Genomic DNA, 15,994 nt, shown 5'->3' on the forward strand with positions numbered 1-15,994 from the left:
GAGACCCACTCTTTATCCTCTTTATGTCCCTTTCGATTTCTATCCTTCACTCTGGATTCCTCCTTGTTCTCCAGGAACAAGTGTTGCACTATGTTATAGTACTAAGTACAGAAAACCCAGGCTACTGACTTAGATTTCCTCTCTGTATTAAAACTAGGCCTATGACTGTTTTTCTGTGGAGAGTTCTGACACTGCTGGTTTACGGCTGGTTGGTTCTGCAGCAGCACGGCCTTGGCAGGCAGGCAGCAGTGTGGGTGGTGTTTGGCTGGTGTCTGCTCTTGTGTCCTCTAGCCTCCTGCTCCCCTGTGGTCTCACCCATCACCCTTCTGCCATATGGAAACAGCTGGTCCTATGTGGTGGGCGCTGTGGTGCCCAGAGCTCCCTACATGCCGCAGTCAGAAGGGAGAGTAGTGGAGGGAGAGAGAAAGCAGGGAACCTATGGAGAGGGAAGCTGTGTGGATGCTTCTTTTGGACACTTCAGTTGAATGGATTATTATGCAAGTAACTGTTTAATGAACACTGATATAAGTGAGTGTAATAATGGAAAACATTTCCCATTGGTTAGTTACGAGGGTTGCCCGCTGGTGATTGGAAGAGGTCACCATATAATCCAGGAAGTAGAGAAGGCCTTAGTTTCAATGACTGCCCTTAGAGAGGGATAGCGCTTGGTGGGGAAGGAGAGGAGTACATCGTGGGCGGATGATTTATTGAGACTAGAGTAGGGGGGGTGTGGAAGGCAGTGGAGGCTGGAATGGAATCAGTGGAACGGAGTCCAACGTGGTTTCCATATGCTTGATGTGTTTGATACCGTTCCATTAATTCCATTCCAGCCATTACAATGAGCCCGCCCACCTATAGCTCCTCCCACCAGTAAAGTAGGGGAGGGGTGCAGAAGGGTGGAAGCAGTCAGTCTCAAATGGTGCTGGGTCATTATCCTATACTCTTAGAAAAAAGGGTTCCGAAAGGGTTCTTCAGCTGTCCCCATAGGAAAACCATTTTTGGTTCCAGGTAGAACCCTTTTTGGTTCTAAGTAGAACCTTCTGCGATCCATGCAACCAAAAGGGTTCTACCTGGAACCAAAAAGGTTATTTCAAAGGGTTCTCCTATGGGGACAGCCGATGAAGATTTTAGGTTCTAGATTGCACCTTTTTTTCTAAGAGTGTAGACAGGGTGGGACTGTTACTATAAACAGTGGAATAACTGTGCCACGTTCTGCTCCAGTGAAAAGCAGTCAGAAGAATGCAGCCTGGCTAAACGGCTCCACTCCCTTCCTCTCTGCCATGCTTCAGTCGTCTTAGGAGTTTTCTAATAGGAGTTGTGGCTTTAAACTGCAGTCCCTGACATCCCTTTGTGCCTCTAAATGAGGAAGGTTTTCTTCTATAAAGGCAGGGCTGCTATTTGGGGTTGCTTTGGTGTTGGCTGTGTATGTTCCCCTGGGATTGGAAAAGAAGTAGTGGGTGAAAAACAGCCAGATGACTGACTCAGACGGAGACTTCAAAGAGTTGTCGTGGAGGAATGGACCTCCTAGGTGAGCCGGGCTGCCAGTAGATCAGCTTCAAAGAGCACTGTGCCATCGACAGTCCCCACGGTGACGCTGGTAATTCAGAACAAAGTCACAGGGACAGACCCGTCCCCCTGTCTATCTGATCCTCAGTGTCCCGTCCCCTGGGCCTCCGTAGAGGGGGGGGGGGGGTGCTTTGAGCAATCATCTGGAACCTGGGAGTGAGAGGAGAGGGAGTGGTGGCGTGTTAGTCAACCAGGATATGGCTTCTATGAAGCCACCCACTATCCATCCAGTCAGTCGAACTACACTCAGTCACTACTGCAAATGTCACTATTGTTTGTCTGTGCCATTCCTCCTAAACCGCTAAGTCCTAGAGGGATGATAAGATCCAGTCCTGAATGTGCTCTCATGCTCGTTGGTCCTTGATTAGACTTGCAGATGGAGTTTGCTGAGGGGCTTTCCAGTGAATGTCATCAGAATGAGTCTTTGAAACCGGGGGGGGGGGGGGGGCAATATCATCCTTAGTCCAAGTACACATTGCTCATTGAATGGTTGAGCTCGTGAATGCCAGCCAGCCCACCTTACAGTCAAAAGACAATCTGCACCATGTATTTCTGTGACTTACCCATGTCTGTTTCTATGTCTTTTACAGCAAAGAGCCTCTGGCAAGGTGGTGTTTGACCTGGTGTGTACCCACCTGAACCTCGTTGAAGGGGACTACTTCAGCCTGGAGTACCAAGACCACCACAAGATGATGGTGAGGGAAGATAAAAACACAGGACAACAGGGCGCTAGGCTGTTTCTTCTTTATGTCTAAGTGTAGAAGCTTTAAATTCATATCTCTATGCCGACTAAGGGACGTTTGTTTTCCTTCTCTTCACAGGTTTGGCTAGACCTCCTTAAGCCAATAGTCAAGCAGCTGAGACGTAAGTCACCCAGACTTCAGGACACACTTTTACACGGCGAACAATGGACAGTTCAGTCTTTAATTTGCTTCAGCTAACACTGTTGTTGTTTGCTGCTAACAGAAGAAAATGAATCAAGCCAAAACATGGGAACATTAAATGTCTTTGAAAGAAGGAGACAGCTAGGGGAATTCATTTAGTTGTGGCTTCTCAAAGCCAGGTCTCATCTGAGCAAACTTAATCACACACAGAGACCATCTTTCTTCCAGTCGGAGGCTCTGCTGTTCAATGTTTACGTCTCCAGTCATAAAACATTCATGAAGTCTTATAAAAGGCTGGTCTGCTCATCCACAAATGAGGACATGTGGTGCGCAAGAGTCAATGCACTTCTTCCTTGCTATGATCGGTGTGAGAGAACCCAGATTCAGGTCTGAGTGAAATAGAGTATAGGAAGGAATCATAGAGATTCTAAATCCTAATTCTATGATAGGAATCTCCCTGATTTAGAATGTGTAATTTGTATTGTCTTAGCTGTGACTCTTCTTATATAACCATGCCATCATCTCACACCCACAGGGCCCAAGCACACAGTCCTGCGATTTGTGGTGAAGTTTTTCCCCCCTGACCACACCCAACTACTGGAGGAACTGACTAGGTAAGACTAAACAGGAAGAAGCCTATTAAACCACAGGAGATTTAACCAGCAACATACCAGCCACCATTTCAGAGGAACCTTCAGTCTACAAAGCTCAGCTATAAGATTTCCTCATCTACAGGTGCTTAATAATTGGAATTTGTTTTCAGCTGACGAGCTGTCAGTGCATGAAGTCGTATAAGGCTGACTGCACAGCACACAGCAGGCTATCAGCAGGCATATTATGCAGTCTTTCCATTAGAGTAAGTCATTCTCGGGTCAGATCTGTGTGTGGAAACGACTGCGATGTCACAGAAAATAACTGCTAATTCAGAAGTGACTAATGTGTTCCAGCCTCCCAGCAGATTTATTTCTGCCTCGGACATATAATTCATGCAGTCCATGTTTTAAACCTGCCAGGTTTTTAATGTAGCACCTTCAAATGGTGCTGGTTATTTCCATTGGACTAATGTTTTTCTGATGTATATTTTCTCATTATATCATAATTCCTTGACCCTACAGAAGGTTACAGTTGATATTGGATGGGTAACTAAAGACCGTTATCCATAGATAAGATTGTTGCTCTGCAGTCCAATTGTCTTTGTTAAATGCAGTTTTTGGGGTTTGTACTGTATACCCCTATGATGCAATCGTAAAGGGTCAGTCAACAGTCAGTACTTCTGGGTGTGGTGACATGTATGTGCCAAGAAGCTGTCTTTCTGAACCTGTAGCATTATAGATTGTATTTGGCAAGCTGGGATCACCTCCAAGGGGTTCCTTTTGAGGTTGCTCCCTTCTGCGTTGTCGTCTGACAGGTTTTTGATGTTAACCACACACAGCCAGTCATCCTGTTGACTCTGTTCTAACCTGTCTCTTTGTACCGTCTTGTTCAGGTACCTCTTCGCCCTGCAAATCAAGCATGACCTTGCCTGTGGACGTCTGGCCTGCAACGACAGTAGCGCAGCCCTGCTGGTCTCCCATATTATCCAGTGTACGTCTCTCTGTTACTTTATGGCTTAGTGGATCACAGGGTCAATCGAGAAGATAGATGTGTAGGGAAACCCGTTATGTTGTGCTAGTGCCATCTTCAAACTGTGCCGACCAGGATGTGGTGCAGCATCCCAAATTGACAATCAGTGTGTTGCCATGGATACCTTTTTAGTCTTCGTCTGAATGAAATCTGGAAAGACGGACGGCTTCAGAATAACCAAACATGTCAGTACCCTTCCCAGAAAACACTCTGAGAAAGTCTTTTGAAAAGTCATCCGTTCCTCAGCCTGCCAGGATTCTAATGCTAGAGGGAGCTGTCAAACTGTGATTCTAGAGGGAATTCTAGAGGGAAGAGACACAGATGAGGATGTATTCCATTGAATCTATTCTCATCTATTCTATTTCGGGATGTAAGCGAATAATCCAAATGATCAACCTGCGGTGGTGCAGATACACTGCACACAATGTAATACAATGTCATAACATTAACCCTTTGTCCCCCAGCTGAGATTGGGGACTTTGAGGAGAGCCAGAGTCGGCAGCACCTCCTCAACAACAACTACATTCCAGACCAGGTGACGCTGATCGACAAGATCATGGAGTTCCACTCAAAGAATGTGTGAGTAACTCTATAACTGGTTTGTCTGCACTGGAACCAGAGTTGTGTGCAGGCATTATTCAGGTCCACTCTGAACAGGAAAAGGTCGTAAAAGACCCTTATACTTTCCGAGGCAAAGTTTTATACGCAGATGACACAGTCGGGAAACTCGCCACTGAATGAATAGAGTGCTTTGTTCCAGTGTGTTAACTGACATGGCATTCTTCGTCATGTTTAGACAAGGCAAAGCCCCCTGGGTTGGTTGAGTGGTTAGGGCCTGGAGGTGAATGTGTGAATGTCTGCTTTATTAGCAGCCCTGCTTGGGTCCCCAGAAAAGGTCTGGAATCTACCCGGATCACAGCCTAATGAGCAACACACCGCACCAGACTTCAGCATGGAAAACAGCTAAAAACTTTGGATTTCCATTGTTATATCTCTCCTGTTTAGTCAGCTGACAGGTTGGCACAAGGGAAACGGTTGCTTGAACTCACTCACTGTAGCTTCTCCTACTCCCAGTATTTTTTCCCTATAATCTCTTTCCTAATTGGATAGTTCTGTACTCCTGGGAGAACACACGGTGGAAGGCTTCCATATCCCACAATCCCCTCAGTGTCCTCCTCATCTTTGCAGCTGGCCCCCCCAGTCCTCTCCCTCACCCCCCCAGTCCTCCACGCTACACTGGTGTCACGGCAGAGATGGGAGATCACCAGGCAGCTGACAAGATGAAAGGAGCTCCGTTAGATTTGACTGTCCTCCCCGACTTGTTCTTTTTTCCCCCTGTCTTTTCAGCTGATAACACTAACCACAGTTCTCAAGGCAGGGAGCCATGGCCAGAGTTAAATCTCTAATTAACTACAGCACGCAGGAAACAGGAAAGCTTTTTCACAGATAAGAATTAGGGAAATGAGGTACTATGCAACTTCGTTTCTACCCAGAGCTCGGTGGTGTGTGGTGTCAGCTGAATGTGGGAACACAGATTGGCTTGTGGCTTGGTCTCGCACCACGCTTACAGAACATATAGGAATATGTATTTGATGGTAGATATTATTCCAATTTAAAGTACAGTTCTTGGTTTAGAGCAGCCAGGTTCAGAAGCCCAAAATGGATGTAAAATGTAGCTGTTTGTTGACCCCTGGAATTCTGAAGCATCCCACCTCATCTCTACCAATGCCGTGACTGTGAAACTTATAAGAGACTTGTGTGAGACTGCGTCAAAAGTAGGGCTCTATAACGGGAATAGAGTGTCATTTGGGACATATCCTTGGAGGCCTATGAGACTTGACGCAGGCTGCTATCTGTGTGCTTGTAGGGGTCAGACGCCAGCAGAGTCGGACTACCAGTTACTGGAGGTGGCACGCAGGCTGGAGCTGTACGGAGTGAGACTGCATCCTGCCAAGGACCGCGAGGGCAGCAAGCTGAGCCTGGCCGTGGCGCACACTGGTGTCCTGGTCTTTCAGGTGACCGACACTACTTTACAGGTCAACACAGAGTAGAGCTGGATGGAGTTAGAGGATTTGTAGACTGCTGTTTATAATTAGAAACTTACAGGATGTTTTGATCAAATGTTTGATGTGGATGGTGTAATAGCAGATTGGTAGTGTAAATGATTAACCAGCTTGGTTATGCCACACTTGCTTGCAGCTGTTCTGCTTTTCAATTGCTCTTTGAAGTAGAATTGAGTTGACAGGCTTTTGACATGTGACAGTTTCTCTGTTCACAAATCTATTGGGATTAAGAGCTAGCTAGTTCTATTTGTGGAATGTGGAGCTGATGTTTGATGACAGGATTAGGAAGACGAACAGGCTGATTTTTATTGCATGTCACACGCCATGTTAAACCATTGTGTGAACTTATACATCGGCTGCAGGGACACACCAAGATCAATGCCTTCAACTGGTCCAAAGTGCGCAAATTGAGCTTCAAAAGGAAGCGGTTTCTCATCAAGCTCAGACCAGACCTGAACGTAAGTCATCTGGCCATAGACTATAAGAATTTAAAATAAGAATCATTACCAATGCATAAGGGCGTTCAGCCCTGAGTTTTTCCATTGATGTGTGTTACGTCTATATCTGTCCCACCCTGCAGCAGAGCTCTTACCAGGACACTCTGGAGTTCCTGATGGGTAGCCGGGACTGCTGTAAAGTCTTCTGGAAGATCTGTGTGGAATACCACGCCTTCTTCCGCCTCTTCGAGGAGCCCAAACCCAAGCCCAAGCCTGTCCTCTTCACCCGAGGCTCCTCCTTCAGATTCAGGTAGACAAGCTGGCCCCTCGAGGGCCCCTGGGGCCACACAATAATAAGACACTCTCAGGACACAGGATATAGCAGGTTTGATAAAGAACCAGTCAGTACCTCAGTCTGAATCTCATTTACTAACTGTCACCAGGACAAAGCTGCTCCAGCTCTGCTGTAAGTTCACTGACCTCAATCATCTCCCTTGCTACTTTTCTCACTGCAGCGGTCGGACCCAGAAGCAGGTGATTGATTACGTGAAGGATTCTGAGTTTAAGAAGATTCCCTTTGAAAGGTAAAGACGTTAAGCTAGCGCGATTGTCAATTCTTCTATTTTCATACCCTAGTGCCAGGATTGGTAATTTACCTGTCTTATATGAGCTCGCTTGCGCTGATGTGGGATGGGTGGCAATATCGGAGGTGTGTTCTTAAAAACGTGCGCCGGTGGGGATATTTCAGAAACAATTATACAAAACCAATAGAATTTTATATATACACGACCGTTCAAAGGTTTGGGTTCACAAATGACTATTGTAGCTGGAAACGGCAGATTTTGTATGGAATATCTACATAGGCGTACAGATAAACATTATCAGCAACCATCACTCCTGTGTTCCAATGGCACGTTGTGTTAGCTAATCCAAGTTTATCATTTTAAAAGGCTAATTGATCATCATTAGAAAACCCTTTTGAAATTATGTTAGGACAGCTGAAAATTGTTGTTCTGATTAAAGAAGCAATAAAACTGGTCTTCTTTAGATGAGTTGAGTATCTGGAGCATCAGCATTTGTGGGTTCGATTACAGGCTCAAAATGGCCAGAAACAAAGACCTTTCTTCTGAAACTCGTCCGTCTATTCTTGTTCTGAGAAATGAAGGCTATTCCATGCGAGACATTGCCAAGAAACTGATGATCTCGTACTACTCCCTTCACAGAACAGCGCAAACTGACCAGAATAGAAAGAGGAGTGGGAGGACCCGGTACACAACTGAGCAGGAGGACAAGTACATTAGTGTCTAGTTTGAGAAACAGACGCCTCACAAGTCCTCAACTGGCAGCTTCATTAAATAGTACCCGCAAAACACCACTCTCAACGTCAACAGTGAAGAGGCGACTCCAGGATGCTGGCCTTCTAGGCAGAGTTGCAAAGAAAAGCCATATATCAGACTGGTCAATAAAAATAAAAGATTAAGATGGGCAAAAGAACACAGACACTGGACAAAGGAACTCTTCCTAGAAGGCCAGTATCCCTGAGTCGCCTCTTCACTGTTGACTTTGAGGCTGTTGTTTTGGAATCGGTACATCAAAAACATCGAAAATCTCTTCCCAACTATATTGCAATTTATATGTCACAGCCGTCAATTTTTTGTCCTTAAATGAACCACACATGCGGAGATCATCCAGTCACCTACTCTGCGTCTCACAAAGACACGGCGGCTGGAACCAAAAAACGCAAATTTGGACTCCTCAGACAAAAGGACAGACTTCCACCAATCTAATGTCCATTGCTCATGTTTCTTGGCCCAAGCAAGTCTCTTCTTCTTGTTGGTGTCCTTTAGTAGTGGTTTCTTTGCAGCAATTCGACCATGAAAGCCTGATTTCACAAAGTCTCCTCTGAACAGTTGATGTTGAGATGTGTCTGTTACTTGATCTCTGAAGCATTTATTTGGGCTGCAATTTCTGAGGCTGGTAACTATAATTAACTTATCCTCTGCAGCAGAGGTAAACCTGGGTCTTCCTCTCCTGTGGCGGTCCTCATGAAAGCCAGTTTCATCCTAGCGCTTGATGGTTTTTGCGGTTTTACCAAAGCTTTTGAAGAAACTTTCAAAGTTCTTGACATTTTCCAGATTGTCGGACCTTCATGTGTTAAAGTAATGATGGACTGTCATTTCTCTTTGCTTATTTGAGCTGTTCTTGCCATAATATGGACTTGGTCTTTTACCAAATAGGTAAAATTTGTATACCACCCCTACCTTGTCACCACACAAGTGTTTGGCTCAAATGAATTAAGAAGGAAAGGTATTCCACAAATTAACTTTTAACAAGGTACACCTGTTAATTGAAATTCATTCCAGGTGACTACCTCATGAGGCTGGTTGAGAGAATGCCAAGAGTGTGCAAAGCTGTCGTCAAGGCAAAGGGTGGCTACTTTTAAGAATCTCAAATATAAAATATATTTTGATTTGTATAATACTTTTTTGGTTACTACATGATTCCATATGTGTTATTTCATAGTTTTGTCTTCTTCACCATTATTCTACAATGTAGAAAATAGTAAAAAATTAAGAAAAACCCTTGAAGGAGTAGTGTCCAAACCTTTAGCTGGACTGTATATATATTTAAAATAATATATATTAAAAAGAATATATATATATATGGGGGATTGGAAATTGTGCCAACAATTACATCGATAGAAGCCGCAATGTTGAAGCTGATAACAAAAATAAAAGAAGACCAACCAGTCTTTGCTGTAACGGGGTTGGTTAGGATTTTGACAGCGGAAGCACAGCCTATCCAGCCGTGATACACAGTACCTATATGCACAAGAGAGATGTGCTTTTAGTGCCCGTAAACCTCGTATTTAGAAACTTAAAAATCCTGTTTCATTTGATTAAAAACCAAGCATAGCATCCCCATCTCCTCATTAACAAAGCTTTATTAAATTATCAAGTTTGGCAGCAGCAAAACAGTGACTGGAAATCCCCTTTTTATCCATATACAGTTGAAGTCGGAAGTATACATACACCTTGGCCAAATACATTTAAACTCAGTTTTTCACAATTCCTGACATTTAATCATGGTAAAAATTCCCTGTTTTAGGTCAGTTAGGATCACCACTTTATTCTAACAATGTGGAATGTCAGAATAATAGCAGAGAGAATGATTTATTTCAGCTTTCATTTCTTTCATCACATTCCCAGTGGGTCAGAAGTTTGCATACACTCAATTAGTATTTGGTAAGATTGCCTTTCAATTGTTTAACTTGGGTCAAACGTTTCGGGTAGCCTTCCACAAGCTTCCCGCAAGAAGTTGGGTGAATTTTGTCCCATTCCTCCTGACAGAGCTGATGTAACTGAGTCAGGTTTGCTCACACACGCTTTTTCAGTTTTGCCCACAAATTTTCTATGGGATTGAGGTTCGGGCTTTGTGATGGCTACTCCAATACCTTGACTTTGTTGTCCTTAAGCCATTTTGCCACATCTTTGGAAGTATGCTTGGAGTCATTGTCCATTTGGAAGACCCATTTGCGACCAACCTTTCACTTCTTGACTGATGTCTTGAGATGTTGCTTCAGTATATCCACATCATTTTCCTCCCTCATGTTGCTATCTATTTTGTGAAGTGGTTCACGGTTGGGATGGTGTTCTTCGGCTTGCAAGCCTCCCCCTTTTTCCTGTAAACATAACGAGGGTCATTATGGCCAAACATTCTATTTTTGATTCATCAGATCAGAGGACTTTTCTCCAGAAAGTACGATCTTTGTCCCCATGTGTAGTTGCAAACCGTAGTCTGGCTTTTCTATGGCAGTTTTGGAGCAGTGGCTTCTTCTTTTCTGAGCGGCCTTTCAGGTTATGTCGATATAGGACTCGTTTTACAGTGGATATAGATACTTATGTACCTGTTTCCTCCAGCATCTTCACAAGGTCCTTTGCTGTTGTTCTGGGATTGATTTGCACTTTTCGCACCAAAGTACGTTCAACTTTCTTTTGATTTTCCCATGATGTCAAGCAAAGAGGCACTGAGTTTGAAGGTAGGCCTTGAAATACATCCACAGGTACACCTTCAATTAACTCAGATTATGTCAATTAGCCGATCAGAAGCTTCTAAAGCCATAACATAATTTTCTGGAATTTTCCAAGCTGTTTCAAGGCACAGTCAACTTAGTGTATGTAAACTTCTAACCCACTGGAATTGTGATACATTGAATTATAAGTGAAATAATCTGTCTGTAAACAATTGTTGAAAAAATTACTTGTCATGCACAAAGTAGATGTCCTAACTGACTTCCCAACACTATAGTTTGTTAACAAGACATTTGTGGAGTGGCTGAAAAATTAGTTTTAATGACTCCAGCCTAAGTGTATGTAAACTTCAACTGTAGGTTATTACATTATTTTAGCCTGCTCCTCTTATTATTTTGGATGTGCTTAAAATCCCCTCCATGTAGGCTATATGCCCGTCATGGAACCAGTGATTAGATAACCCGGTGACATTCGTATTTCGAGACATTGAAGTTATTTTCCTGTAACAATTGGCTTGTTTTCCGTTTCGTTTGATTAAAAAATAACTCCTTTTAGTAGACTACCCTTACCCTACGATAACGAAAGCTGGTTTAACAGCAATGTGTCTGGTTTCATTCTCATCCTGGCCAATTATTAGCCAAGGAGCCTATTCATAAAAGTTTTCTAAATGGTCTACTCGTGAGATTTTTGCTGACCTACGTTTTCAATATTCACAAGTCACATTGGCCTACCAGGCAGTGCACACTCCATTCGGTTTGCATCCATCCCCATTTCCAAAGAATGCCTCTTGTCCAGTTAACAAAGACGCACTTCTCCAAACATGTTCAAAATGTGCTGTCCTATAACGCCATATTAAAGCTAGGCCTAGGCTATATCTTGCTTATTGAGAACATGCCTCACAGATACATTATCATTTATGGGAGCCTAGTATTTTGTTTTTGAGGAGAAATGCGATGCGTAAACACCTATACTAGTTGAAGCCAATTACAATGTTGACTGTCAACATTCCAAACCTATTGAGCAAACACCGGATTTTTTTTTTTTTGCTGTTGCTATCACTTGTTACTGTAGCCTATGCTATTTAATAAACTGTAGTATCAATCCACAATGGACTAGGATGAGAATATTCCGTGCCCCCAGCCGAGTTAACTGTCAATAACCTACAGAACTTGAAGCAAACGCCTATGCAGTATTAAGCTATGGAACGCCTTGATTGGCCAATGAGTGGCCAAGCCCTCGTCACACCACCAACTTATTTATTCATCAAAACCCACCCCTTTCGCACTACCGCCAACTATTGCGCTCATAATAACGGCTGTGAAAATAGCAAAAACGATTCTGACACACCCCCGGACCTACGATACATGTATACCGCCAGCGCTTAGATTTACCATTGGTTTGTTAAAATAGAGCTTCTTAATGGTAGTGTTTTTATATCTAGTTATACAGAGACCGGATGTATAACATGTTCACTTTCTGTCTCCTCTTCAGGAAACACAGTAGGGTCCAGCACAGCAGCAGCCGCCTGTCTCCACTGCCTTCCCCGCACCGCCCTCAAGTGCCAAAAGAAGTCAGTGTCTCCTTAGAGGCTAGTGTACTAAATGGCACTTTGTGGAACCGTCTCTATCTATCTGCTAGCCAACCCAGCATGTTTTCATCTAGGAAGATTAGAACATGAAAAATATAGTGCGTAGAACAGTGTTAATAATTGAGTGGAATGAATAACTAACTAATCCATAACATAAAAACTCTATTTCCTTGTTTAACGGTTAAATATAACCTTTAGCCCTCTCTTTCTCTCTCTTCTCCCGTCTCCGTACGCCACAGAGTGTGAGCCGTGCTCCAGGAGACATAGTGGACTCTCCGCCACGCCGTCACTGGAAGGAGTCCGTGTTGGTGAGCGCTGAAGACCCATCGGCCCTGCGGACCAGAGGCAGCCCCTCCAGCCAGAGGAATGGGGCACACAGCGAGGACAGGCCAGGCCCCGGGGCAGAACCAGGCCCAGCCAGGCAGCCCCACCCAGAACATCTGAACACAGGTCCAGCCTCCCGGGGTGCTAAGGGCAGCAGCTCCTCCATCCCCTACATTGACTGCAGTGATATAGATAGTGAATACGACATGGCCAAGGGCCGGGTTACTAGGTCTCACCCTAATGAAAGCTATGGGGAGGAGGTGGCGGGCCCCCGCCGTGGCAGTATAAACGAGCGAGAACTCGCTCTGGGTAGGATGCGGTACATGGAGTCCCCTCCCACCCCAAAACCCCCCCTCAATATGAGCCGTGCATTAGATGAGTCGGGAAACCCTACGTTCTTTGGCGGTGGTCCGCCACGTGGCCCTCTCCATAGCACTATGATGGAGGATTTGGGGGGTCGTGGTATTGGGGATCAGCGTAGCAGCAGCCCCCTGACGGTCCGTCATATGTTAGGCTCTAAGAGCACCACGTCAAGCCCCGTTATGAGCACCTTCCACCGAACAGGTTCGCTCAGCCATGCCGAGCAGAACGGCTACGGCTCCCGGCTCCCGCGCTGGGACGACCCGGGTCACGGGGGCTTTAACGCCCGGGGGGGCCCTGGCGGGCCCCGAGATGAGGGCCAGGCCCCGCCCCACTACGGCAGCTACTCACCCATCGTGGCCCGCTCGCCACACTTACAGAAGCTCCACAACATGCGTAACCGTTCCGACACTGACCCCTTCGTCCTGAGCCCGCAGCAGGCCACCTCCACCCCCTCCCACGATCCCCGACCTGTCGTCTCCCGCAACGAGCGCATGGCTGCTCTGGAGCGCCGCATGATGGCCAATGGCCTGTCTGCCCCCGGCCAGCCCAAGCCCAGCCCCTTACAGAAGCTGTACAGCCGGGGTGGCGTAGACCACATAGGGGCTGTTCAGATGATTGACGGCTCTACCAGCAGTGGCACCGAGTCCAGTGACTCGGAGACCGAGACCACCACGGGCAGCTCCAGCAGCCACCCGCTGACCTATGGTAACCCCATGGCCATGGGGGTCAACTCCTCCCCCATGCCCAGGAACAAATACTCCTTCGGTAGCCTCCAGCTGGATGAGGAGTTGGAGGAAGATGGCTGCCTTAATTTTAGTGACGAGGACGGGGCTCAGGTGTTCAGCTGTTAGGCTAGCCTTGAGAAAAGAAGTCCAGAGACCTGCCCTGTAGGCAGGGTAGGGTAGCTTTGGGTCTGAGAGGAGATGGGATGGTTAGCGTGGTAGATGGTGATAGCTATGCCAGTTTGTGTGGAGGGACAGATGTTGCTTAGGAGGGTTTAAGTCAAGGCACTACTAACCCCCTTCACACTCCTCTGTCGCTGTGCTGAGTATACAGTAGAGTACACTCAGCCATGAGCCAGCCTGACACTCTTTTTCCCATTGGGTCGCTCTGCCCTTTAACTGAGGGAGAGAGGGATGAAGGCTCTCTCTGTTCTCTTCTACCCTTAGGGGGTTAACCTTTCATGTCTTCTCGGATTGTATTGGTGTCTGCACACACCAGGTGGTTCTGAATTAGAGAGATTATCGTTTTCTAGTGCCAAGTCCTTTGAACAAACACTGCATGAATGAAATGCAGTGGTCGGTGAGGGTTTCAAACACCCTGATGCTCTGTAGCTGAACGTTTGGGATGAAGTCGAGGGAATTATTGTTTCACACTCCGTCTACGATGATGCATTGTAGGGTTTATTGATTGTCGGATGGTTCCAATGCTCTGTCTAATGCCGTCATGTGTCTTCATATAACACAGGGGTGGGCAACTCCAGTTCTCGGGGGGGCCTGATTGGTATAACAGTTTTGCCCCAGCCCCAGCTGACACACCTGACTCCAATAATCAACTAATCATGATCTTCAGTTTAGAACGCAATTAGTTGAATCAGCTGTGTTTGCTAGGGATGGGGAGAAAAGTGTGACATCACTCCAGCCCGAGGACTGGAGTCGCCCATCGTTGATATAACATCCATTCTGTAAATTGACAATATGTTGTTGTTTGATAGCATGTCGATGGGGGAGTTGGTTTACGTTTTATACGGTACTGTATATGCACTTGTATTGCTTTTGTAATCGTTATGATCGTAACTGTAGACTTTTGTGATGGATTGGTTCGTGTTGAGTATACTGTGTCTAGAGATAGAGGAGACAGACAGGCAGTTTCCTGTAATGTTCTGTGTTCATGTTCTATGTCTGTGATTAATTGTTGATATTTAGGGAGTTGCTTAGGAGGGCACAATAGTATTGAGTATAGACGTGGGTTTTGCTTGTACTGTACATGCGGTCGATATCTAATTGGTGTCCGTAGTGAGAGAAGTAGGTCATGTCTTTGTTTAGTGCTGAGAAAGCTTCCAGTTCGCCTGCAGCACGTCCCAACTCCTCATTTCATATTCACTATGTTTACAGTAACCCTGTGTTCTGTACAAATGCTCAACGGATTGAAATTCAGCTAACTACTGTTGACTGGTGTTATATATATATATATATATATATATATAATAATGCAAACAGAGCCACAATAATTTTTCATAGACGTAGTTTGTTCTGGCGAACATCCGTTTTAACGAAGAAACGTTATTTTAAAGACTTGACATACCAGCAGATATCCATACCCAGTTAGTACTACTGGACAGTGCTAGTACTAGTTTTCCAGAAAAGCAATTGTCTGTGGTTTTAGGCATGTTTTATTAGACCTAAGAGAGAGTGTGTGTGTGTGTGTGTGTGTGTGTGTGTGTGTGTGTGTGTGTGTGTGTGTGTGTGTGTGAGAGACCTCAGGTGTTGGTGGTATAATATGGCTCTGATGCCCACTGTTGGCATCTCTTCTTCTCCTTGTCTCCCTAAACATCTCTTGTAAGCGGTCATTCTCTATTGTTCAGCGAACTCCAGGGGTATACTTATCTCACTGATTTGTTCTTTTCCTCCAGCATTGCAAAGGTAGCCATTTTTCCCTAACAAAATTACTCTGCACTTTTGTGTTTATTTCTTTTCTTGCTGTCCCCGATTTTTTTTTCTTTCTTTTGCTTCATTCTCCTTGTCATTTGTTTGCAGTGTATAATTTTGATTAAGGATTTATTGACCTTATATCACAATGCTTTTTTTTTTGGTTTGTTTTTTTGAATTTCCTTGTCCAATTTGAAACACTGTTCTGTCAGCATGCAACACTTAAGGGGTTAAATCTCACCTTGTCTCTATTTCCCTGCTCTGAAAGCATGTTAACCTGTTCCTGTACTGTCCTGATGTTTTGCTGTTCTGTAACTGACTGTGTGAAGAAAAAAGGGGTTAAACTGGGTCTCCTTTACTGCAGTGGTCCCGGTAACTGTCAGCAGAGAGTACAGAGAACTAGAATGTAGGACTGGGGAATTGAGAAAGGACTTTGTTCAGGATGACAGGAAGCAGGGAATAAGCGG

General features: G+C 45.1%; 1 protein-coding gene across 7 annotated transcripts in view; it reads left to right on the forward strand.

Moving 5' to 3' along the window:
- Positions 1 to 15,994, forward strand: part of LOC129821226 (FERM, ARHGEF and pleckstrin domain-containing protein 1-like) — an 80,811-nt gene that overhangs the window by 47,432 nt on the left and 17,385 nt on the right. For 5 of the 7 annotated variants that reach the window (XM_055878631.1, XM_055878636.1, XM_055878633.1 and 2 more), the window contains exons 3-13: positions 2,157 to 2,261; positions 2,388 to 2,430; positions 2,986 to 3,064; positions 3,937 to 4,034; positions 4,538 to 4,652; positions 5,941 to 6,088; positions 6,499 to 6,594; positions 6,717 to 6,883; positions 7,089 to 7,157; positions 12,096 to 12,192; positions 12,432 to 12,642. In XM_055878631.1, coding sequence (XP_055734606.1) covers positions 2,157 to 2,261; positions 2,388 to 2,430; positions 2,986 to 3,064; positions 3,937 to 4,034; positions 4,538 to 4,652; positions 5,941 to 6,088; positions 6,499 to 6,594; positions 6,717 to 6,883; positions 7,089 to 7,157; positions 12,096 to 12,192; positions 12,432 to 12,642 — 1,228 coding nt within the window. The remainder of the gene's footprint in view (positions 1 to 2,156; positions 2,262 to 2,387; positions 2,431 to 2,985; positions 3,065 to 3,936; positions 4,035 to 4,537; positions 4,653 to 5,940; positions 6,089 to 6,498; positions 6,595 to 6,716; positions 6,884 to 7,088; positions 7,158 to 12,095; positions 12,193 to 12,431; positions 12,643 to 15,994) is intronic. The other 2 variants (XM_055878634.1, XM_055878635.1) reach the window with 1 other exon arrangement.

The sequence above is a fragment of the Salvelinus fontinalis genome, chromosome 23, assembly GCF_029448725.1.
Source record: "Salvelinus fontinalis isolate EN_2023a chromosome 23, ASM2944872v1, whole genome shotgun sequence".
Lineage (NCBI taxonomy): Eukaryota > Metazoa > Chordata > Actinopteri > Salmoniformes > Salmonidae > Salvelinus > Salvelinus fontinalis.